Here is a 26,880-nt window from a genome sequence, read left to right on the forward strand (position 1 = left end):
GCGAATTTAGGTGAAAGAACAGGTAATACAAACATGATCAATAAAAATATGAAATTTGATATAAAACATCGCTAGACATGATGATTTACCATTTAAATTGCATTTCCTGCCCTCCAAGGCATTGTTTTATATGCAGAGATTAAGATTACCATGCAGGCTTTCTCGTAAACTAAGCCGGAAATGGCAATCAGCTGTGCACACGTTTCCTCCCAATCTATCGGGGATTCAGTTAAAAAGTACCCAATAATACAACTTCAAAGAATTTTGATGCAATGGTCAAACGAAATTGTATCTGAATTATTTTATCAGGAATAATATATTCCAATATCGTGTTATTTTAGTTGCAGCTTTCACGATATCTATTTAAAATTATAAGTACCATAAGCATAGCACTTTGGTACATGTGGTATGCAGGATATTTTTACATATGGAACAATTTGACCAGTCATCGTAGGGACATTTATGATATATGTATCATTATCTTGCAACTAAACTTCGTTTCAAGGCGTCAATAGCGGTAATCTGACCGTAATTGCTGTAAATAATGGTGAGCTGTGCAATCTACCGATCACTTCGCACACGATTTCGCCGAAATTAATGTTAACATTATTTAATTAAATTTTGAATAAAGTTAATAAAATATATTACAAACATAAGTCCATGTAAACAATGAACACTTTTTTATGACCAGATATTATAATATTAGGATTAAATTGCCTACTTCAGTTCAGATTTGTTGACTGGTATTTCCGGTTTTACGTGATCGCAGTGATCAGCTGATAATGTTTTTTGAGATGGGGAAAACATCATGTCATTGGAAAACTTGAGTTTATTAAAAATGTAAGTAAATTTTGGGAGCCATGCTTTACCGCGCACTATAACCAAGTTAGCGCTATATTGAAGAGCGAGGGAACACTGCATTCAAATTAGGGTTCTGTTCTCATTTCATGTTTAATTGTTGTAGGGAAAAATATCACTTGGGTTGTATCAGAATATTGGTGCATTGCAGTACCTAGTGGTATAGCACTGGTGTTGTGATGTATTTGAATATTAGTACACTGCAGTACTTAGTGATATAGCACTGAGGTTGTAGAGATGTATCAGAATATTGGTGCATTGCAGTACCTAATGATATAGCGCTGGTGTTGTGATGTATCAGAATATTGGTGCATCGCAATACCTAGTGATATAGTGCTGGTGTTGTCATGTATCAGAATATTGGTGCATTGCAGTACCTAGTGATATGGCACTGGTGTTTTGATGTATCCAGGGTTAGAAATTGGCACTAGTCCTATAGGCCTTGCCAATCTGCCCAATAGTTAAGGTATCATAAGGACTAGTAGATATTTGCCATTTTTAAGGGTTTTGCTATATGTCATCATTATAAGGACTAGTGGACCAAAAAAGTTAGTTTCTACCGCTGTGTATCAGAATATTGGTGCATTGCAGTGTCTAGTGATATAAGCGCTGGTGTTGTGATGTATCAGAATATTGGTACATTGCAGCACCTAGTGATATAGCACTGAGGTTGTAGCGATGTATCAGAATATTGGTGCATTGCAGTGTCTAGTGATATAAGCGCTGGTGCTGTGATGTATCAGAATATTGGTACATTGCAGTACCTAGTGATATAGCGCTGAGGTTGTAGCGATGTATCAGAATATTGGTACATTTCAGTACCTAGTAATATAGCACTGAGGTTGAAGCGATGTATCAGAATATTGGTGCATTGCAGTACCTAATGATATGAGCGCTGGTGTTGTGATGTATCAGAATATTGGTGCATGGCAATACCTAGTGATATGGCACTGGTGTTTTGATGTATCAGAATATTGGTGCATTGCTGTACCTAGTAATATAGCACTGAGGTTGTAGCGATGTATCAGAATATTGGTACATTGCTGTACCTAGTGATATAGTGCTGGTGTTGTCATGTATCAGAATATTGGTACATTGCAGTACCTAGTGATATAGCGCTGAGGTTGTAGCGATGTATCAGAATATTGGTGCATTGCAGTACCTAGTGATATAGCGCTGAGGTTGTAGCGATGTATCAGAATATTGGTGCATTGCAGTACCTAGTGATATAGCGCTGAGGTTGTAGCGATGTATCAGAATATTGGTGCATTGCAGTACCTAGTGATATAGCGCTGAGGTTGTAGCGATGTATCAGAATATTGGTGCATTGCAGTACCTAGTGATATAGCACTGGCATTGTACTGCCTTAAAACAAACCTTAAATGTCAAAGAATGGATACTTATATCATACATGTCATATTTGTTGTTATGTGTCAGCATGTTGTTTTCTGGATTGAAATAATGAGACAAACGTAACAAATATCTGGCAGAATATGAAAGTTCTTTTTCGTAATACTATTGGGTATTTCTAAACAATCACTGGCAGATTTGTAGAAAGTGTGTGAACAACTGATAGCTGTTTCCACTTAGTTTACGTGACAATATACGTAATTTTAATTCCTGCATATGAAACAATGCCTAGCATTACAGGAAATACAACTGAAATGGTAAATCAGCATTTCTAGTGATGTTTTATCGCAAACTTCATTTTTCATTCACCAATTTGTTGTCTACTTTTCTTTGACCGAAAATAATAAATTGTATTTTTACTGCGTGCAATATGTGAAAAAGCAATTTTTCCCAAGACTCGTACTCAAGAATTGGTGTGTGTGCGTGCGTGCCTGCGTGCGTGCCTGCGTGTGTGTGTGTGTGTGCATATCTATACTCAAGTGCACACTATGCACAACAAGAGATTACAGTAGCTCTGTGCTGTGGTAATGGCCCTGGTTGTTTGAAAAGAAGCTTGCACCTCGTGTGTCCAATGAATAAATAGAATACAAGCATATTGTAAAAGAAATAGGTTTTTACGATTGGTAACATAAATTTTTCAGAATGATCTGTCACCAAGTACAGAAGGTTCCACTCATAACGGTTATCTGAAGCATCTTTAATCCTCAACAGCACCAATTACTGACATCTTTATAGGAACACAGTAGTTACTTTTCTTTTCCTGCTTTTCTCAAGTGGTTGGAAAAAGAAAAATAATTTAAAAAAAACAGAACTGTGGAAAAGGTTATTGGCTGCATGTGGCATTTGTAACCCAGTCCATAATCAATACAGATTTTGTACTGGTGAAAACCTGGGTCTTCCACAAACCGTTATGTCAAGATGTCAGATTCCTGAGGCTTGTCTAATTCTTAAGGTCATATGCACGCATAAAGTGCTCAACATCAGCTGCTTAGGATGATGTAATGATTATGAGTTGACATATTCTTGTAGCATAGCCAGGCAGTACATATGATTCATGGTAATATTGTGAATTGTTTTCTATAGCATTTAGTGTCCCTGATACCTGCAACCAGGAAGGGATATCTCTTAGGAGATTATGTAACGGATGGTAAGGAGTGTCATGTGCAAGTAGGATGCTGGCAAATAACCATTATAAGAAATTGTGTTGGAAATTTGATAGTCAAGTCCTGAATGAATTATTTTCAATTTTATTTAAGAGAGGTAAATTGTCAGAAAAAGTTATCAGGGCAGTGACAAAGCAATATATAGAACTATGAAATGAAAACTCCCAATCTTTTATATTTAAGATATAAATGAGTGGGAGTTGTTTATCATTCAATAAAACACTGCAGGGAGAATAAACCATGAGGGGCGCAGCATCAGTAAATCATAGATTGACGATGTTGAACCATTTCATTTATTATTTATTAAATTGGATAATAGCTGACATTAAATCATCTTATTAGTGACCTGTAATTAATCATAGAGGTGATGCCCAGTGATATTTCTCCATCATGAGTATACAAACAAGATGCATTCACTAAGTACATCTTTGGTGTGGTTCAAGCCTTATATAGATATGACCATTCCCTATATATGACCCTTCTGAAGGGTATTTGCCCAAAGGTCACCAATACTTTGCCTACAATTATCCAGCCTGTAAGTCAGTGATGGTGTCCCATCAGGTGTCAATGACGTTTGCTGTTTTCATTTCATTCATTTCACTGTTGTACATTCTGTTTCAGTTATTTTTGACTGATGTTTGTCATGCAGAAGCATCATCAAACACTTGAGAAACAATTTTTCAAATCTCATCGCTTTAAGGTCCCTGCTGAGGGAAATCAACCAAAAAAGGATGATGCTAAGTTGTTGTCACATGAGACGTCACAGAAACCATGTGACCAAGTCATGTCACTCATCACTCATCAAGTGATTTGATGATGCTTCTACCTACTGCAAGGGTGCACAAGAAATGGAAGGATAAATTTCTCTGGTTTCATATTTTGAAACGTTAACTGCACATCCTCACACATAAATGATAATCCATATATATGTCCAGAAATGTCTTGATCTGCCATGTTCTTTGGTTCATTATAGAGAAAAACTTATCCAACTTTGCTCCAGAGAGTTCATTAGACAATTAACTGTACATGAATATGGTTCAATATGTGCAGTTGTTATGTTATTTATAAAATTCTCCACAGTCTGTCAACCATTTCCATTTCTTATGCAAAACATATTTATTGTTTTTTGTTCGGTATTTTTGTTTGTTTGCATGGCTTGTGTTGCACTGTTTGGTTCCTACCTTTCAGAGTCAAGATGTAGGGGTGAAAACTCTAGTAATGTTGGACAGTCAGGGAGGTAGGTTGTGATGAGTGGTGGGACGGTACACCGATGCATTGGTGGATCGCGATTGTTTACTTCTCGATACAAATATCTATCACAGTCTCACACTAAGTAAAATATATCGATTCTGACCTTGAATGTTTGCTTTAATAACTGTTCCACTAAACACTAATCAGTAGTGCAAGTTAATAGTGAAAACATACATATTTTCATTTGTTGTGCCATACTTGACACTGCCAACTGTAAATCGTCAGTGTGCCAGGTCTTTGGCCATCCTGTTTATGAAAAAGATGGCATACACGCCGTAGATAAGAGCACATGCAAGTATCTCGATACATATCGGATCGTGAGTAAGGTATCGTGATACGTATCAGATCTCACAGTTGGTGTATCGTCCCAGCCCTAGTTGTGATGCATGCTGGGACATGCAGTACCTTGCTGACAATACTAACACCACCCATTATAGCAGCTAATCTCATGATGGTGGACATTCTGGGAGATTTAATGTGCAGTTGCACCAATTATGTTGTTAATGCTGAACACAACACCACTACATTGTTTCTCCTGATAACCCTATTGTTCATAACATCTTTTTACGTCTCTGCAACAGTTTTGAAACTGATAAGGCCACATATCTTTGTTTGTGTTGACCTTTACTTGTCACATTATGCATAGATGGTAAAACAAAGTTACACCTTTTCTCATATGTCCTCATTCTTAAGAAAGAGGTTTGTGTGAAGAGAACACATAGAAAGTGTTTGATTGGAAGTTTGGTTTAAAATGATAAGAACAAATCTTTGAAAGGCATTTAGAAGTGATACACATTTGGAAGAGAATTTATGGATGTCAACTTCTTTATTATGAGGAACACTACGTTTCAGAGTACATGCTTTTTACAAAATCAACCGAATGATAATAAGGTACTGAGTTTTTTGGTATTGGCGGTGCTGTGATTTTGTCTGCAGACGGAGATAAGATATATTTTCAGCTTCTGCTGCAAAACCAGATTTATTTTTGATTAAAAAAAATAGTCAGAATATATTTTTTAAGAAAAACACCTGGCAACAATGTAATTTTTGTGGCAGTCAATTTTGTTCCTTTTTTTTTTCAACGATCTGAAGCATACCGTATTTGACGTAATAAGCCCCCAGGGCGCTATCAAAATTAGCAATAGAGGGCTCTTTATAGAATATTATTTTGGTGAAAAAAACCAGTTGAAAGATAAATTTCGTGGTTTATGCTGACAGCCTGAAATGTTTATATACGACAGATATATTTTTCCAGAATTTAATTGCCCATAATTAAGGGTGCATATAACACACGAGTGCGTATTATACACGAATAAATAAGTCTTGTGTACATTGATCAATCGGAAGGGGTGCTAATTGGGATTGTTCACTAGCCAATATATTAACAACTATCGCCGTGGGCGCTTATTAGAGCGGGGCGCTTATTACGTCGAATACGGTATCAATTTTTTTTTCAAGAATTTTCTGGGACAATTTATTTGTTTCGAAATAATCCCAGCATTCTACATTTATATCTCATCTACTGGCAGACAATTATTCATGTTTTTGGTATTTGACGTCAACAGAACCACTCAGTGATCTATCCTTGTCACCAGTCAACAATTTAATCAGCACAACAAAGTTGGCATGAAATTTGCAGCTATTTCTAGAGCATTTTCCATGTGTGATGGTGGGGAAAATGCAGGGCTATGATTTGGCTCGATGTATGCGGAGCAAATAGTTGTAAAATGTGCTCTTATCACTCAGACCACCCATTTCCAGGCGTGTTACCAAGTTGTGTTCTACTTAATCAATTTCTACCAACACTTTTGGGTTTGATTTGCCAATAAAATGTTTTCCGACTGTAGATTAATAATATTTCCTGTCATTTTGTGCTCAATGTTGTGAAAATATGTTTCCACGTCAACAGTGCCCATGGCAGACCAGCTTGGATAGATGTTAGTCCTGCATTAGGATGACATGGGTGGCATCAGATTGGGAGTAAATTACTGATGCTGTGTTCAGGATATGTCAGTCTAGCTACATTTATTTCTATGTGGAAAGGTTCGTTTAAGGACAGATGATAGATTCACACTCAAATCTAATGACAATGATGGTGCAAGACAAGTACTGGCGAGAATTCTGAAAAGTTTTCGGCACAGTCTGTTCATATATAAAGTATGATTTGATATAGAATCTCTCATGGAATTGGTTTGATACCGAGGAGACAATCTTTGTGTCAGTATAGAATTTTATTGCTGAGTTTTGTTGTTTTTTTAAATATATATTTGAAGATTGCAGAATTCTAAACACATCTCCACTTGTCTTTTGAATGATTCACTGATTCCACACTGAATGTCCTCATCATAATGTCCATGGCATGATGGTGGGGGTGGATTTTTCAAATTTGTAGCTGCAAATTCTTTTTACCTTGTCCTTCCTTTCTGTTTTCCCAGGGATACCTTGGGGATTTTAATTTAAAATAACCTTACATTTCAAATGTTGTTTTATCCATTTTTGCTTGGAAAGCATCTCTTCAGCACCTTTGCACAGACAGGATTTATGCCTTAATGAAGACTCCTGCTGAAACATGTAGTTCCTTAATACAGACAAGAAGCTGATATGTTGACTGGTTTAGCAAAGACATAGAAATGTTAAGTATAGGTTAAAGTCCAGGGACAGAATAATACCCTCTAATTACCAGTTACACCACAATGGCAACTTTCGTATTCCGGGCAGTGACAAGACTTTGGATAGAGATAACAAACTTTCTTTGAAAGGTCAACCAAAATTGCAACTGTATCCCCAAGTTTATTTTGCAACTCCTGGGATTTCGTCTGGAATTGAATCAGAGAAATTACATTTTGGAATGGATAATCAAATATAAGATGTGATATTGCCAACATACTCACAATGTTTTTTCTGCGTCTTGTGCCTCGAGTGTGGTGATGTGTCACTATCGTTTCATTGAAAGGAGAAATGTTATTTAGCGTGAAATAATGCATCCATCAGTGCTCTGATAGCTGCTTTAGCTTCATAGAGCCAGGAAATATTAAAGATGGTCAGATTTTGCCTAGTCAGTCTAGTTGATTGGAATATGGCAGCTGAATATGATTACATGTAGTTTTTAACCTGTATTGCAGCTAGTCACACTTTCAGAGGTAGCGAAATAGTGGTGTCACCTTCATCATTCACCAGACGGTTTTGTCTTCACATTGGTGTGGGTTGCATTACCGTCAAAACTGATTTCTGAACTGAAAACGCTTCCCGAAGGACATTTGTCATGGACAGTGTAATAGCTTGGTTTCCTTTGGCACTGATGACATCACTGAAAATAATACTTCCCGTTTCCTTAGCAGATAATAATTTCACCAAGAAAACAAACTGATTGTTTGAAGCAAGGTCAACCACTGGAAATTTGTTGGGTTGTTAATCATGAGTTTTGTGTCTCAAGCTGTGTTGGTGCCCTTAAGTTATTATTTTGAGGTGACAGATCTTCAATTAATTCTTTGAGAAGGAAATAAAACCCTTCGTTAGAAGCTAGGCCAGACAGTAGATATTTATCAATATTGTTGATGATTGGTTTGATGTCAAGCCACGCTGTAATAACTATGTTTATGTTACTTACATGATACTGATTGAGTGAAGAAAACTGCAAGATTTGGTCTAAAGTTAGTTTCTTCTCTTTCAATAACAAGGGCTGTCTTACTGTGATACAGATTGAAGACAGTTGAATGACCTTGTCTCTTATCCAACCTGAAATTAAACTCATGGAAGTGATGTCCTGGGCATTCACGATTTTCAAATCAATACATTAAAAGTTACAGCCACAAGGATTTATGCCAACTCTGAAATTTGTAATACTCTGTTGAAGTATATGATTATCATTAAATTGAATTGAACTTCAGAATTACTGCTTTACTTTTAAGTTCATTACAGATATATCAATTTCGATTATTTGAAAAGGATGCCAAGCATTTCCTGATAGAGGCAGTCGAGATCTAGCACGTTAACTGCGACAATCACCTTCATCCAGCTTGAGCTCAACAACAGGTCTTGCTGACCTTCAAGATAGTATCATTAGTCACACTGTTGGAGTTGTGTTACATTTGAAATTACCTATGCATGCTGGCCTTGTCCAAAGATATGTCAAAATAGTGCCAGTTTTTCTGGTGGTTTTGCCCATGGTGAGGAGTTCTCATGGTGAGGTTTATCTTTCAATTGCTATCTGCGACCTGAGCCACTATGGTCTATATGTTGGGAGGTGTTCCTTGGTCCAGGAGAAACAACCATTACCAAAACTCTTGTCAGAATGTAAAGATCAGACTATAACATGACGCTACGATATGAAAACAGGCTATGAATCCCCAACAACCAAACTTAGAACATCATACTGGGGACCAAGGGAACGAAGGTACATCTGCTTCCTACATTGTTCCTTGCAGGATTGACACCATCTCTTTAGTCACTGGCAGTTGTTGACAATTTTAGCAGAGAGTAAAACAAACAAATATTCTGTGATTAAAAGAGTAAGTGAGTGAGTGAGTTGGGTTTAACACAGCTTTTAACAGTATTCCAGTTATATTGTGGGGTGTCAGCTTAATGTGGGAGGAAAGCCCGAAGTGATGCAGGTCTCAGACGTTTACCACTTCGGTGAAACCCTCGAGTACGGGTATGGGGCTTACAAACCTAGAAACATAATCGGGGTGAACCAGGAATTGAACCCACAATCATAGGTCTCTGGCGTGCCCAAGGGATGCAACTCTGCACAGCGAATTGCGGCACCTGAGACGACTAGGCCAACCTTGCCCCTTGTGATTAAGACAGTGGTAGACATAAGAATGAAAACTTGAGATTAGGTGAAAGGCAAGATACAATTAAGTGCTGTGTATTATAATCCTACTTAAATTTAGTGTTAATTACATTGTTATTATGAGCTTTGTACTGTATATACCGGTAAAATAAAACAGCAAAACCTTTTCCATATTCATAAGAATGGATGTCATTGTGTCCTGACAAGACAATGTACTCGAATATGTCCAGATATAAGATTAATGCAAGGGAAACTCGCATTTTTCGTGTTAATTTCATACTCTCATTAATTTCATGATTTACAATATATTCTAATTTTTATGTAAGAGAGGAAAACATTTTATGGAAAAATCACATTGTAAGTGGATACAGTAAACTACAGTTATAACAAACTGAAAGGGATCATTAAGTTTAGTTCGTAATAACTGTAGTTTGTTATAAACATATATACAGCATACATACAACAAATGGCCCAGACTAAAGAATTACTTCGTTATATCGGTCAGTACGTTACAAGCGTGTTCGTTCTAAACATAGTTTACTGTGTTATGAAATCTTACAATTGACGAAAATGGCCATTTCATTCCCGTTCCGGTTTAATATGGACTTAATGAATGTTACATAACATTTTTCTTAAAACAAACTTAACTAAGATATTAATGCATTGTTTAAATAATGTGGTAGACCTTTCAAATAGTGTGTGACATGTAGCTACAAAGATGTTATACTAGCTGATATTTTCCTTGATAAATGGGGTGATGGGATAGCCTACTGGTTATCGCTTGTCACACCGAAGGCCCGGGTTCGATTTCTATCATGGCTAGAATATGTGAAGCCCATTCCTGGTATTCCTCCTGTGATTGCTAAAAGCGGCAGAAAACCATACTCACTCACTCACTCCTTTGCAACTCTGTGTAATAGCAGTAAAAACTGCTGTTTGACTGGTGGCCAAGATGTAGCCAAAACTCAGCTTTTCCCCTGTAAGATAACATACTTTATTGTTTGCACAAGGTAATAATGTTTGTTCACTGGTCTGAAAGAAATTTGAAACCCAGAAGTCTGATTTCCATTGTTTTATATCATTTTGAACTTGGTTTCTTGTAAAATGGCGTTTTCTTATAAAATATAGCTTTGGCTGCCATGAAAATAGCAGCAAGAGCTTGGTGACTCCCAAGGAAATAGTCAAAGTTTGAGTCAATAGGTGAGGTCATGAATGGAACTGATTCTTGGAGTAGGGAAATTTGAAACAGGGTTCATATGCATGTTTCGTTCGCAGAGGGAAGTTGTTTCTTAGTTGATTTATGGCTTAGTCTGCAGCAGCTGACTTCTTGGAATATGTTTCAATGCATCAATTTCAGCCTGTTATGTCTTTAAGCCAGACAGTGTCAAAAAAACTTGTGAATGATCTCTGAAAGAGGCTGTGTAATCCACACAACTTGAGGCTATTTGTCTGGGCCAAACAGACAAACCTGTTCATCTCAAATTCCAACTTTCATTGATTTCTGATAAAACTTCAGGTATTGGGGAATAGATGCTAATGCATGTACGTTCATGGAATAGAAAGGGATCAATTGCCAGAATACCATAGTTCAGTTGAGAGCCATTCTCTGAAGCAAATAACAAAGCCAAACTGTCATTAACCAACCATTATATTGTCAGATTTGAGTCCGTTTTTATTCATGCAAGGGTTTGCATAACCTGTGCAGACAAGGGCACATATGAGAGTATGGATGGAGCTGGTGTGCCCTGAAGAAAATATATCCCATGTCATCCAGTAAGGTTGCACCAGGCACAACCATTTTCCAATCTTTGTGGCAGGGATATTTGTTACATGGTGTAAATTTGGTTCAGATAGAATCTGAATAGAATTTTTTTATTGTGGGATATGTTAGGTCTTACTTCTAGATTCTAGGCATTCATCTCTACAGGGCTGGTTTGTGTGGTGTTCTTGTATTGATTACGTTGGGTAACTGAGGATAGGTTTCATATTTGGACCGGGTTAGGAACTGAATCAAGAACTTCTGCATGGTTGTATCAAACCCACTTACCTCTTGGCTTTGTGTGATCTTGCCTGAACATGTCCTCCAGCTTCTTCAATAGGTGTTACTTGTTACATATGGGTTGCCATAAGCCACGACTGAACAGATGTTATTACAATTGGGCTTTAGACAAGCAACGAAAGTCACAGGCTGGGCTACTAAATCATCCATCTCAACTCTCCAGCTTTATACCTTTGTAACATCTTGATTTAGACATAAATAATGGAGTTAATGTCTATTGAAAGTTTGTCAAATGTTGATGAGTATCACACATCTACGTGTATCAACATTGTGCATATAAATGCATGATTTACACAAAACGTATCAATTCTTTAGCTGATTCATTGCAAGTTTTCCCTTCAAAGCTACAGTAATTTATTTCTTTTACAAATGTTGAACAAACTTTTCTGCAATTTTGCTCTTCCTGGTCTTTTTGTACTTAGGGGAAACATGTGTTGGTGATAACAGGATTAATCCACATCACATATTACCCATTAGTATATACCCCGGTAATCAAATTGTCAGCTTACTGCAAAGTTTAGAACCGTGATCAATCAGACAGGGCTAGTGTTCCATACATGGAGGTTACACTGAGTTGACGGCATGCAGGAAACAACCTCTTTCCTACAGCAATAGCCTTGCTATTGTAAACCATATTGCAAATTAGGATGCTATTCCAATACTTGCACACAAGAATGTGCTGTGTAAGTAATAATGCAGTTTCACCATGCACATTTTGCGGACTATATTCACCATGATGCTAACTCTTAACTATCATTACAGTTGACTTGGTTCTATAGATTTCTATCAAAATTGTTTGTGTGTAAAGCGAGAAAGCTCTGACTATGTTTTGATTTCTATGAAAATATTTTTTTTAGTTGAAAAAAGAAAAGTAAAGTATCTACTGGAGGTGGTTATAATAGTGCATTTGTCTTTGTTTAACTATGTTTGTTGAAACTATTGATATAGTCGAGCATCTCTACTATTATTGCACCCCTAATACTGACTGGTGCCTTGCAGATAATGCTAGTCAGTGTTAGTTAAACATGTTCTGCTATCATTATTAGAAATTCAAGAAACAGGGTTTTGTTGTTATCCTTTTCGAACATTAAACAAGGAACAATTGAACCAATATTTGGCACGACTATACCTGATAGAAAATACATATCATTAAAATCAAATACCCTGATATTTTCAAACATACACAGGTTAAGACCAAACCGGACATAAGATTTATAAATATTTTTTTAACTCATCAGACTCATCTGACTTACTTCCATGAAAGGTGGAAGGCGTTTCATTTTAGGAAACTGTCATGGTAACTGATTTAAAAAATTACATCTCTGATATCTATCTCTGATGAGTCTAGGTTCATATTTCATTAGTCGGGTAGCCTAGTGGTTAAAGCGTTCGCTTGTCACGCCGAAGACCCGGGTTCGATTCCCGACATGGGTACAATGTGTGAAGCCCATTTCTGGTGTCCCCCGCCGTGATATTGCTGGAATATTGCTAAAAGCGGCGTAAAACCATACTCACTCACTCACTCATATTTCATTATTGAAAGACAGCAATGCAATGGTAAATTATTAACAATTTCTGGAAATTATTAGTCAAAATATAACTGTACTTTTGATTACATGTCAGTTGCTGAAATGAGAATATGAGGTTTGTTCATGTCATGAATAATGCAGGATACAATAAATTACTTATAAATAGTCTACATATCAATTTTCAAGTATTTTGGTTTAACAAATTCCACATTCAAGCAGATTTATCCTGTGTCACAATACTGGCAGGTGTATCAGAATCAACATGGCTCCAACCTCACGTTGCTGTTTTAATAGCAGTAAAGTTTCCATTGCCTTCGTATGTGTTTGTTAGCGAAAGCTGATGATCTCCTAAATTCACAAGTGTTTGTTTTTTTTTCATTTTCCATTTAATATTACCGAATAAAATACCGAAAAGAAAGTTCACACAAGCTCACAGCAACGTTTCCAAAGTGCAAAGGTCACCGGATGTAATGTCATGGACGGGGAGTAATCTTCTGATTTAATCTTTTGTTAATAAAAAAACAAGTTAAGTTTGTAGTATTCATCTTTAACTATTAAATTAAACAGAAAAACACTCTACATGCATATTGTCATTCACAGCGTTAGAAATTGGCACTTGTCCTATAGTCCCCGCCAATAGTTAAGATATAAGGACGAAATGAAATACCCGGTATGCAAATTTTAAGGGTTTTCCTACATGTTATCATTATAAGGACTAGTGGACTAAAACTGTTAGTTTCTATCGCTGATTGACCATCAGTCATATTGAATGACAATGTGGCTTTGCTGATAAAATTTGCATATTGCTGAACCTGTTTGCCTTGCCATGCTCCTGTGACCCGGAAACATTAGTGTTAGGAAAATTGGTCAACACGACTTGGAAGTTTCTCAGTATCATTTATTTGAAGTTTTATTGAGAAAAAGACCACATTTGTAGTAACGATTATCATGGTGAAATTCATGACATTGTAAGGCAAATATTGTACAAAATATTTGATTATGTTGCGCCGGACACAAATACAATTACATGTTTAACGGCAATTACGACCCATGATAACCAGCCTGATAACAGGTGCACGAAAATGGGATTGACTAAATGGCTTACAAAAAATTGATTTCTTTAGTATGTGAATGTAAAATAGAAATCGACACTTCATTGATTATTTTCTTTAAAGCATACTCCATAGATATTTTCAGTGTAAGTTTGATGATGACTTTAGTTTCAACATTTTGCATTCTTCTTCTTGAATCAACAAGGCCTTGAATCAGCAGGATATAAATGTATGGTGTACTGTAATTTTCTGATACTAGTATAACATGAATAACAGCTAATGGGGGTTTGGTTGCTGACTTCTGACCCTAACACAGTTATGAGCTAAATACTTACAGGTGACAAGTTTTAACATTTGAAAGAATAGGAATATACCATTATGCATCCTCTGCTGAAGATAAACATTAAGACGACAGCTGACAATAGACCCAATGTGCCTCGCAATCCTTGAGATCTACCTAAGAGGAGACACAGTGCTTAGGGACGCATTTCTCTTCGTCCCTCTCCTTATTCGTCATGCCCTTTCCCCTCAGACATATTTTTTATGTATGGTACAGTTTGACCTGTCACTCTGGAGGTTTCCTGCAGACAAAAATGACTTTTGATGAATGAAAATATGGCATTTATGATATATGTATCCATTCTCTGTCTCAATAGCGATAATCTGATCGTGGGTGCCACACATAACGGTGAGTTGGTGTGATCTGCCTATCAGTTCACACACACACGATCAGGTGAAATCAACGTGAACATTATTGAATGAAATTTTGAATAAAATATGTACAAAAGCTTGCAAACATGAGTTCAGATGTACATTGAGCAGATAGTGTTATAACAAGAAAAAATTCCATACTGCATTTTGGAGTCGGAACATCCAACCTCACTGTAGGCATGTAGTATGTGCACCCCCCCTTAACACAGCTGTTTTTCTTTGGATAGTGTGTATTATACATATGAAAATTATCATGAAAGAAATAAAAAATACAATGCCTCCCACTTCACTTTTTAAAAATATTTAGCGTGCTTACAAAGCTCACAACAGAACAGACACGTAAAGATCCGGGTTAGAATAGGTCTTCAGCAACCCATGCTTGCTGTAAAAGGCGACTACGCATGTCGTAAGAGGCTACTGAAGGGATTGGTTGATGCATGCCATCGATCCCAATGGAGTGGATTGATGCTCATGATGTCAATCACTGGATTACCTGGTCCAGGCTCGATTATTTAGAAACCGCCGTCATTTAGCAGGAATATTCCTGAGTGCGGCAAAAACAACAAATCAACAAACAAACCAATCGTAACAGAACAAGGCCCTGTTGTTTTAGTTTTCAAATTGGATATATAGGCTCTTTATTCCATGGGGGATATATGATCTATTCTGAGACACCAGCCCAGTTCACCAATTTATGATCGCTAACAATGGTCACTGGTAAATAATCCAATATAGATGGACACTTGGAAGTCTGATCTGTGGTGGAATGGACGTTTTGAAGATGTATATGCAATTAGCTAGACACAGTAGTGTCCTAACCAACATTGACATGTGTCAAACGAAGAATTGGAATAGCACATCAAGTAATGGTAGTTTATATCTTGGGATTGTACAAATAAGTGCAGGGAGTTGAACAGTAAACACTTCCTTATCCATTGTTGTTGTGATGTGATGTTTTTAATAAGATGCTGAGAAACTACCACACCAAATTCACACTTTTACTTCCGACCTGGGGGCACGGGTGGCCTTGTCGTCTAAGGTGCCACAATTCGTTGTGCAGAGTTACGTCCCTTGTTCATGCCAGAAATCGGTTTTGCCTAAAAGTATGATTCAAGTTGAAACAGTATTTCAAACTATGTATGATGTGTCAGTTTAATTTGGGATGAAAGCTCACTTTAGTAACACAGGTTGTAGACATTTACCAGATTGGTAACAGGTATTACATGGTGTTGAATGAACAAGGCTGGGATTTCAGCAGATCTTGGCACTGCTAAGGGATGCAATCCTGTGTAGCAAACTGCAGTGCTTTTGATAACTTGATATCTGAGTTTATCACCAATATGAAGTGGTAAGCAGAGAACCTCATAGTAAAAGTGAAATCGCCCAACATACGTCCTAATACACCACACCAAAAGCAAATTAGGTCCCATTTTATGACAGATCACATACTGCTTATGGCAAAAGTGAATGAGAGTAACTGCACAACATTGTTTAAATTATGACATCACTGCATTGCAAGTTTGTTGCATGATGTCATAACGATGTAAGATGTCATCAATGAAATGTATGGAAATGTGGATGTTTTTATCGATTTGCTAAAACATTTGCACAATAACATAGAGAAATTAAGAATTTTTCTTCCAGATAAACATTTTAACCATATGTTGTGAAACTTTTCTATAATTCAAATACTATTTTTAAAGCAGCATTAAGCCCAACCCACTGAAACTGTGCATGCAGTCTTTCACATAGTTCATTCTGTATCCCAAAGTTACATAACCATGCCTGTAAAGTGGCAAGCAACTTTTGTTGGAGAAAATGAAATTGAGAACTGACACAATCTCCCAATTATAGGAAGATGCATTGTGCCAACAAACTGCGATAAAATACAGGGTCTATCAAGCTCACTATGGAGTCATTCATGACTACTGTTGGTATTGATTTTATTCAAGTGCAATTTACACCTTCTCTTTTTTATTTGCCAGAGCCAAAAATAAACCTTCAAAGATTCAAATCAACTCACTGCAACCTGTGTCATGCAAGAAACAGACAATAATTGAAATTGAAGATTTTGTTTGGAATATAATATTTGCACCAAATAAACAAAATGAGACAATGAGTAAAAAGAGAAAATGTATGTGGTTTTTTTTCTTTGAAACATTATGACGAATCAGATTTATTCCAGCTTGAGATGTTGTTGCAAGGAGAACATGCCCGTTGGGTATGACGTAATTCTTGTTCATTAAGTTGATAATGATTTTATAAAAGTTTTCTGATGACATTGTGCTGTGCAAAGATTCTTTGTTTGAAATGTTTGGATTGTAATTTTCACAGAGGTGACACGGTGCAGCGTTCCTTTCATTCAGAGAGAGCAGTGAACAGCAACCACAGCAATTATGAATCTACATTATTGATCTCCTAGAGAATGACCTATTACTATTGAATATAAAGCAAGCATTGCTTTGTAAAATGGCAACATAGCTGTCTCTACTTCGACTGACAGAAGCAGGCATGTTCACTGCATACACAATGAAGTATGGCTTGCTGGCAGTTGCTCAGCACTGGAGCTGATAATTGGCAGACTATCAGTGTGAAATAAACTACACGTTGAAAAAAATAATACAACAATCATATATATTTTCATAGTTTATGATTATTATTTTTCATTGAGAACAATGTGATTGAAGTGCTTTATGGTAATATTTCATTGCATATTAACTGCACTTAGCAATAGCCCCAATGGTATATGAGGCAGAATGAGACCCCAGTTCCCTCCACATGTCGTAAAGAGCTGACTTGTGAGGATCAGGTGGTTACATATTGTGTGTCACATTAGACCTGTTTCTGATGGGACAGACTTGATTATTTCTGGTCACTTTGATATAGCTGATGATGTCATAATAATAAAAGCATGTTATAAAAATTATGGTTCAATTATGGATTCTTTGGCTTGATATTAATTCATTATTAGTAGCACTGTCCATTTTCTCAATTAGTCTCTACAAGTGTTGACATGGTTTAGATTATTCTGAAAACTGTCTTGCCATGATGCTTTCTTGCTCCATTGAGTGTCTCAACAATAAAATAGTTAGAGGAAGCTAGTCCACATCTTCAAATTCTGTATATATAATACATATAAATAAATCAGTCTGTCATAATACTGAAACTTTGGATCCAAGGGCTATGTCCCTCTATGTCCCTCTATGGATTCAGGGTCTGAAGCGTGGTCCCCAGTTGGTTGGTTACGATGTTGGACCTGGATGATGATGCTCATGCAGTCAACCATTGGATTTCCTGGACCAATTATTGACAGGCCACTGCAGTATAACTGAAATACTGCTGACTGCAGCATTAAATATTCACTGCCTTGCTCCTAGGACTGGTGTGATCTACAGAAGTTCATTTGACAATGGAATTCTGATTACATTAGCCATGTGTTGACTATCTTGCAGTATCGTGTCATTGAGGATTGCTGTTATCATGTACAGCTGACTGCTTTGTACTCTCATCGTCAGCGGCAGCAAATATCAATGTCATGTGTTAATGTTTCCAATAAGTTAGTTATGCATGAGAGCACCGTCCCTGCAGTGAACCTAAAAGTGGAGACAAGGAACTGTGGGTGACATAATGTCACCTAATACAGCAGTAGGTGAAGCTCTTAGTAGGAGATACATGCCCTAACATACACCTGATTGAAATCCAATACTGGCAAAATAAACATTAGGGCTCACATGAAGTCAAATCAGATCTAGTTTTACAGGACTCTTGCGGAATAGTCTTTTCCAATACTGTCTCTGTGCTGTCAAGGTTTCAAAGAAAGGTGGTGGCGGTCAGAAATAGATTGCGCTGGAACCACTTCTGTTGTAACAACCTACCATTGTTCGATTGTATACAAGGTGCAACTGATGTGATTCTATTGGCAGTTATTGCATGCAGTCAGAGCTGATCAAGCAGTAACATCACAGTGTGCGTGCCTGTCCAGACTAGTTATGTCATTGGTAGACATGTTATATGGTACATATTGGCCATATAGATTAGGTAGAACATCAAAGGGTTATAAATGCAGATCAAACACAAGTGTTCTTAATGTCTTTAATGGTAAACGTTGGTAAGAGAGTGTGAGTGAAGGATACCCATGCAACTTTAAGTGTGTGTGTGTGTGCATGGCAGTCTCACAATGGGCTTTCACAATGGGATTTGTGTTCTATGTCAGCTGGGACCTTCTTCCACAACAGGGCATATAGAATAGGGTTTAGTTTCCTTGCACCAAGTACCCATGAATCGATTAAGACATGGCCTCTGAAAGATTGTTTCTGTACTGTGTTTCAGGAGAGTGTAACGGGAACGTGATGAGAGATTATTTTGGAAGTCTTGAGAAAATGTTTATTAAAAATGCTGTGTTAAACTGTCAAGTTTTAGGAAGAAAGTGTGATCTTGAGTTGATAAATAGAAAACAATGATGTACTCTTACAACATGCTATTTAATGAGAGCAACGAAGTGAGTTTAAGGAATGTTCAGCAAGTTGTTAGCTCACCTGAATTGGTGACTGCAGCTTTGTTATTTTCACCATTTGAAGCTTAAAGTTTGAATTGAAGACCCCAGCAATACTGTCATTACCATTTTTGCTTTCAACAGTATCTATTTTGAAAGAATAATTTTGATTTGATAGATTATTGACTTACTGTCTTTCAAGTTACCTGGGAAATGATCAATGAATATTGAAGATGATCAAAAGAAAGTTACACATATATTGTATTTTTTATTCATAAGATATATAAAAGTCTAGATAAACAACATATGTATGTCATCTGCAGAATTCTATAAGATGTCTAGCCAATAAATAATTCAGAAGTCTTGTCTCAGATAAAAACAACTGACACAATAATATGGGTTGGAATTGTTCATGACAGAATGGAGACATGATAATAACATTGTAAAATCAGTGAAAATGTCACTGACTACGTGATGAACATCTGTTGCCAGAGCAACCCACAAGCATCTGTGGGCCTCCCCCGCACAGATCTGTGTCTTCCCCAGGGTTCAATGTTATAATCCCACCAACTCCACAAATATCCATTGTCCCTGGCTATATTACTTCAATATAGCCTAAAAATTAGTTTATGGCATTGTCAACAGCAATAGTGTCAATGATACAAAAGATTCCAGCTTGTCAGTCCAGGGTTTGTCCTGATGACTGACATAGAATGACGTCAGTATCAGCGGGATGAAAGGATAAGCTTGCAGCACAGACTGGAAGAAATACACAACACTATCAGTATGTGTATTGATTTTACAGGCTGGAAATAAAATCTAAGTTTGAAAATTATCACTTGCTGTTTACCTTCTTGCTTTGTTACAAGGTATTTTTGATGTTCATGTCCTGTTTGCTCCAACCCTTTGTGACTTATCTTATTTCTGCATGAGTGGGTATTTTGTGAAATACTCTGAACTCTGGTCAAGGAATGCCTCTTTCAAAAGACCCTTTTCGTAAAAAAGGTTCCATTACAGTACATGTTTTTCAAAGTGATGGAGGTTTAGAGTTGCTTGTTTCTGTTGGATGGATAAGAATTCATGTGTGAAATGTCCTGGTTAAAAAAAAGGTTTTATTTACTTCCACCTCCCAGAAAACAAAGACTGTAGTCCTCAAAGCTTTCGTCTATAAAGTATATCTGATCCTTAATTTGTTGTTCTGTGTCCTTTGAAAAAATGCACACATTACCACAGGTTTCCAGGGTTGATGTGACTGCTGGTCCTTTGGCCTCAGGCCAGGCCAGCTGCAATTTCTAGAGGGTCAGTTCTTTTCAACACTAGCTGTCCCACACTGGTCAGTAGACTGGTTTTTTCTGAGATCTTCCCCTTGTATGCCTTTGAATGGATTTTATGTTGTTCAGTCTTGTAATAGTTCAAATATGTACAGTTGGCATTTCCCTTTGCCCAGTAAACCTCTCATCCCAGTGGGTTATTAGGATAGCCTTGCTATGAAGACATTGGCTCATTACTTAAAAATCCTGGGATTGTTTCTGAAAATGTAAAAAAACTGTGTCTCCTGTCATGATGTCTGCCATATTGCTGAAATCAGTGTGTGACAACTTGATTCTGGGCTCAAATAGGTCCCCAGCAACCTATGCTGGTTGCAAGAGGCAACAGATTCAGTGACTTGTTTTATGGCATGTCAACTCTGAATCCATGGGTCGCTGCTCACAATATCGATCACTGGATTATCTTGTCCAGACTCGATTATTTACAGGTAGCTGTCATATAACTGGAATGTTGCTGAGTAGGGTGTAAAACAACAAACACAAATACAGCTTATAAATTATTGTACATATCATAAACAGTACAATTTGTCCTGCCAGTAATTTTTCATTTAGTTATTGTTGATGGTCTTGTTTCAAAAGTCATCTTTGAGCTAAAATCGTAAAGTGACACTACCCAACATTTGTGTCTACACAATACTCTTTGATTGTTTCAAGACCCAAGATATAAAAGGAGTTTTACTGTTTATTGATCAGAGTTCCAAGACTGCTGTTATGTATGCACCCTGACATATTAGTTGTTTTCTCTATCCTGAACTGTTGACAGTAATTACTGCAAGGAACATGGCCTGATTTATTTCTTGGAGTGTTATAATCTAGAATATTTGAACTGATTTCCTGTTTATGGTCAATGAGCATGAATATAGAATTCTTCAACCAAACACAATTTCTATTTTAAATCATCACACTTTGTTAGTGTGTACAAATAGCTTAGAAATCTTGTCCATCTTAAGTTCTCTCTTTTGAGAGGAACAATAACATGGTTGATCGTACTCCGGAATTGTATGTCCTCATTTAATATTGATAGGGTTACATTTCCATTAGCTGTGTCACGTAGGTTTTGTGTGGCTGTGATTGTAGTTCGAAGGATTTCCTTTCAATAGAAGCGTTGTATTTTCATTTCATTAAACTTGTAGCATCACATCAAGTGCCACTCAACTTTATTGCTTGGACTTGTAAGAAGTTCCAAAATCATGATTTCTGAAAATAGCTTTTGAGAAGTCTTTCTATTTTCATTCTAGCCAAAAAGTGCCAACGTCTTTGGCTTAATAACCAGAGTAAGCCCACTTCTATTGTAGTGGAGGCTGAGGTCTAGACATAGCTATGTATAAGGTAAACAAGGAATGTTTTCTTGTTAGCTAGTCATGAATTCTATTTAGATCAGTCAAAATTGCAGGTCAGTTTTGCATTCAAGCAGGTTGAACACAGTTCAAAGATTTGTGAATCCTTGTTAGTTCTAAAATCCTCCAAAACTACCATGCTGCATTTGAACATAGATACCCAACCCGTGAACATCCGGGATGGAATAGGGCTATAGCAACCCATGCTTGCTGTAAGAGGCGACTAACGGGATCGGGTGGTTAGGCTCGCTGACTTGGTTGATGCATGTCATCGTATCCCAATTGCGTGTATCGATGCGCATGATATCAATCACTGTATTGTCTGGTCCATACTCGATTATTTACAGACCGCTGTCATATAGCTGGAATATTGCCAAGTGCGGCGTTAAACAATAAACAAGCAAAAATGGATGCCCATTACAGACCTGTTATACTGACTCCAGGCTGGCCTGTCTTTCTTTTAACCCCTTATTGCAGAGTACCATTTTTTAACATCTTTTTGTGTGACTCAGCCAGGGGATTGAACCAACAACCTTTTGCTCTCCAGGCAGACTCTCTATCAACTACAACATGGAGGCTGTCATGTATTGACTAACCCGACCTTGGGCCCTGTTGTGTCCATCAAGGCTTCTGAAATGAAATCGACAAAAGTATTTGCAGTGCCACATTAAACATTTTCCCACACACAGAAGCACGATAGACATAACTTTGTGTCGTCTCTCTTTTGTGGAGGTGTTATAGTGTAGGGACTGGGTGTACATTGATGCATGTATTACTGACCGTTTGTGGGCGTTGCCAAAGCAAATACGTCTCTGTTGGGGATTATGGTTGATAATTGTCAGCATCTCGTGCCAGCTTTACTATTGCATAGGTCCTGACACCTTAACGTAATGTCACCATTGACTGAACCAGTGTTTGCTGTGCAACATTTATCGTTCATGTATCTGTGTAAGCATTCCTGGCATAGAAATGAAGTTGTGTGTGTAAACAATGTAGGTTGATGGCTGTGTAAACATGCTAAAACAAGATAATGGCAGTTAATTTGAAATTTACTTGCATTGTCTCTACAGACCAAGATTAAATTGAGATGTTCATGAGTGATTGTTTTCAAAATGCATCGATAAATAGGTTTTTAACAACAATAAAGAAGGGTGATTTAGCTCTGATAAATACCATGTGGAGAAGACTCTTAGTTGGACTCTCACTTACCATTTCAACGATTAGACACCATGGTTCGAGTTCTCTCACTCGTTTTAACCATGTCTGACACTTATAGCACCTCCAATGCTTAAAGAGACATGGTTTTCTTGAAGGTTATTTGAAAGGTATTCAGGAACTTAATGCTTATCTGTGAGAACACTGTGTGAGTTGCCCTGGCGTGATACATGTGAAATATGTTCCCCGAGCCTTCCTCACGTGCACCTCGCACTTTGCCCACTCAAGTTATGAAATACGTGTCCCATACGTGTATACCATTCATTTTGGACCAACTCGAGCACCTTCATCAATCACCCAAACATTACTTGCCCATGTTGATGAGCCCATTATGAGCAAACATACCACTGATGATCTATCTTTCTTTTCTATCTAACATACTGTATAAAAACTGCATAAAACACATATTTCGCTTTGCATAGATGGATAAACAATTAGTCCTGATGTAAGTAAATAATTAGTTATTAATTTTATACAATTTCTCCCATGTCGCTGTGGCAGAAGACTCCATTCGTTAGCCTTCGGTGCAGTTTTCATTGGTTCGAATCCCGCTGGCGACACATGTTTTTTGTGAAATTGTTGTAGCATGAAGGTAAATGATGGGCAAAAAAAGAAGTTCCGTCATTGCCAAGTGTTGTTTTACTTATAATTCAGTTAGTTTATGCACGGTCAAAGACAAAGGCACCATGGTTAAAGTACTTTTAAGTTCACTCTGCAACAATTAAATTTTTAACTGCATTTTATTGTGTGTTCTTGTTTGTTTGTCAACAAACAAAATAAGCAAAATAACTAGATCATCAGTATTCTTCCTAAGAGTATATTGTTTAATAAATGATTGCTTATTTGAATGACAAGTTTGACCTCCGTTTTGTGACCATCTTTCAGACATGAAATCCGGATATATTTTGTCAAGTTGGTTGGTTTGTTTAGTGCCGCACTCAGGAATATTCCAGCTGTGTGATGGCAACATGCTATCAACCAAATTTCTGAGACTGACCACGCAATCCATTTAGTCGCCTCTCACCCAGAATCCCTATGTTGTCATGAAGTGAAATCATGTCTCCTTCAATCAAACAGCTGAAAAAGTATTAGAAACACTGCTTGATATTATTTAATGAACATTGAAAGATTTGAACCGTATCTACTTGGCTGTGTATGTGAAGTTCATACAAAAGTTTGTCATTCCAGTTTAGTGAACATTTCCATGGCCATGATATGATAGAAAAAAAAGGTTTAATTACATCAGTTGATGTAACAGTAAAATCATCCCTCTGACAGAGTAGTAAAGCATGTATGCCAATCCAACATGATGATACAGTGCTGGTCAGTCTGGAGTTGAAGGTATCTCTAATTTGTGATCACTAATGGTACTGAATGCTGAGGGCATGTTGTTTCTGCATCTCAAGTAAGGCATGCATACATGTAATGTGTATTAACAAATGTGCAAGTGTTTGAGTTTCAAGGGGAAAATATGTCTCATGTACCCCATATTTGTCATAAGAGCTGACAAAAATTAAGTTTAGGTATTTATAGTGTGTGATGTAGCTGGTGCTCACGCTATCAACCACTGGTTTGCTTGGCCAAAACTTTTTTCTGTACAGGCCACCTTGACATGTTGCTGAAATAATGCTGACAGCAGCACAAAACAACATTCACTTACTCAATAAATTGTTGCAACATGATGTTGATTGTTTTGCTGTAAATGATAAATGTTTCAATGAATAAGATACTGTTAGTATATATAACTATTTTCTAATTTGATGAGTGCGATTTGAAACTGTTGCAGATTACCTTTACCATATGAACATACACATTTACCGCATCCAACAGCCATCTTTGGTTGTATACAACAAATACTACATTAAATACATAAGTCCTAGGATTGCTTGGAGGAATGGGTTGAGGAAGTGTTTCTGCTGTTCACAAGCTGTTTGTGTGTTTCAGAGCAACTTGATCGTGTTGAGGAGGGCATGGACCAGATCAACCAGGACATGAGGGATGCAGAGAAGAACCTGGAGGGCCTGGAGAAATGCTGTGGACTCTGTGTGCTGCCTTGGAAGAAGTAAGTCTTTTGTTTTGATCTAATGATACAGGTCCCCGCTCCACAAAGCAATCGTAGAGATATGACAGTCCTAAGTCTATATTAAATTATGGGAGTTACGATCACCTTAGAGCTAGAACAAGTTTGTGGAACAGACCACAGCATCCCATAATAGCCGTAAGAGCTGACTGATGAGGATAGTTTGTAGTGTGTGGTCTATCTGATAGTGGGGGCGGTCGGGTAGGCTGGTGGTTGAAAGTGTTCATTCGTCACACCGAAGACCCGGGTTCGATTCCCGACATGGGTACAATGTGTGAAGCCCATTTCTGGTTTTCCCCTGCCATGATATTGCTGGACTATTGCTGAAAGCGGCGTAAAACCATATTCTCTCACTCACTATCTGATGTGTGTGTCATTGTACCCTAATGGGATCATTTTGTCAGAACATATATCATTTGGTAGGAACTACAGATTTGCCTGTTTAAGTGTTGATTATTTAGAGGCTGTTGTAATACAGCTGAAAAACTGCATGCACCATGTAACAACATTCCCCCCTTCCATCAGACTGCAGAGATAACTTGCACTCATGTCATATGATCTCTGACTGTTGTCATACATGTTGTCCTGGAGAAATAGAACCGGAAAATGTTTTTTTTATCTGCACACATTTAGCAATCTGCCCACTATATTATTGAAAGATTGTGTGCTCAATTGTGCAGTTTATGCTTAATGACCTCATTGTTACTGTACTGAAAATAGTCATTTCTTGAGCTTAAAAATCTGTTATGTTTCTAAATGTTTGGAAGAGGACATATTCAGGGAAATATTTAGGCTGCTAGGAAAAAAGTTGTTGGATTATCAAGGATATAGACATGAATACTGATATGTGCTCTATCTGTTATTTTATGTTTCTGTTTTATATACTGTCCACTTAAGGTTTAGAGATGAGAGATAATGGCAGGGTAGGTTATATTTAGTTTTATCCTAAGCTTGCCATTTCATTTGTTGGGTAGACTGACATTTAGTCCCTAAAATAAAGTTATCTTATCTAAATATATATATAAAGTAAAAAATCAAAAGGAAGCCAGAACAGTCCTTAATTTTAGGCTGAGGCAATCTAGACTTGCCAAATCATTCTAGACTTGAGTTGGATTTCTCTAGGGTCTGGGAGAGAGACTATATAGGGGGCTCAGGAAGGAGCATCAAATACATTTAAAGACAGAATAATTGAAAAATTCATTCATTCAAAATGTTATTGATCATGATTGGTTTTCTTTACTGTTAAACGCTGCTATAGTTCCTAAAATAGGATTATGTTTTGGATGCTGGTGTCAATATTATTAAACATGTATCAGGTTCACACACTACGGAGGGGAATAACATTGACGGAGAGGAGAGATGCATGGCTCCAGTGTCATAGTTCCACACATCATTCATTCTTTTCTGTTAGGTGACTGTTGAATGTCAGATGGGGATGTTATTTCAGCTGAGATTGATTGGATCAGAGCTAAAACTCATATAAATTCAGATTAATGATATGGGTGATCTTGATTGTCTGAGCATTATCATCTGAGCATTATCATCCATTGTCACAGAATCACAGATAGCACACAAAAGTACTGAGAGTATAGGCATGTATTGA

At 37.2% G+C, this 26,880-nt stretch overlaps 1 protein-coding gene across 7 annotated transcripts in view; it reads left to right on the top strand.

Annotated features, from left to right (window-relative positions):
• LOC124145810 (synaptosomal-associated protein 25-like) overlaps nt 1-26,880 on the top strand; it is a 128,043-nt gene that overhangs the window by 65,660 nt on the left and 35,503 nt on the right. For 5 of the 7 annotated variants that reach the window (XM_046515782.2, XM_046515791.2, XM_046515768.2 and 2 more), the window contains one exon: nt 25,142-25,259. In XM_046515782.2, the coding sequence (XP_046371738.1) occupies nt 25,142-25,259 (118 nt within the window). Of the gene's footprint in view, nt 1-4,619; nt 4,669-25,141; nt 25,260-26,880 lie in introns of all 7 variants that reach the window. The other 2 variants (XM_046515777.2, XM_048402840.1) reach the window with 1 other exon arrangement.

This window comes from Haliotis rufescens, unplaced genomic scaffold, assembly GCF_023055435.1.
Source record: "Haliotis rufescens isolate VD_foot unplaced genomic scaffold, xgHalRufe1.0.p SCAF_3, whole genome shotgun sequence".
Taxonomy (NCBI): Eukaryota; Metazoa; Mollusca; class Gastropoda; order Lepetellida; family Haliotidae; genus Haliotis; species Haliotis rufescens.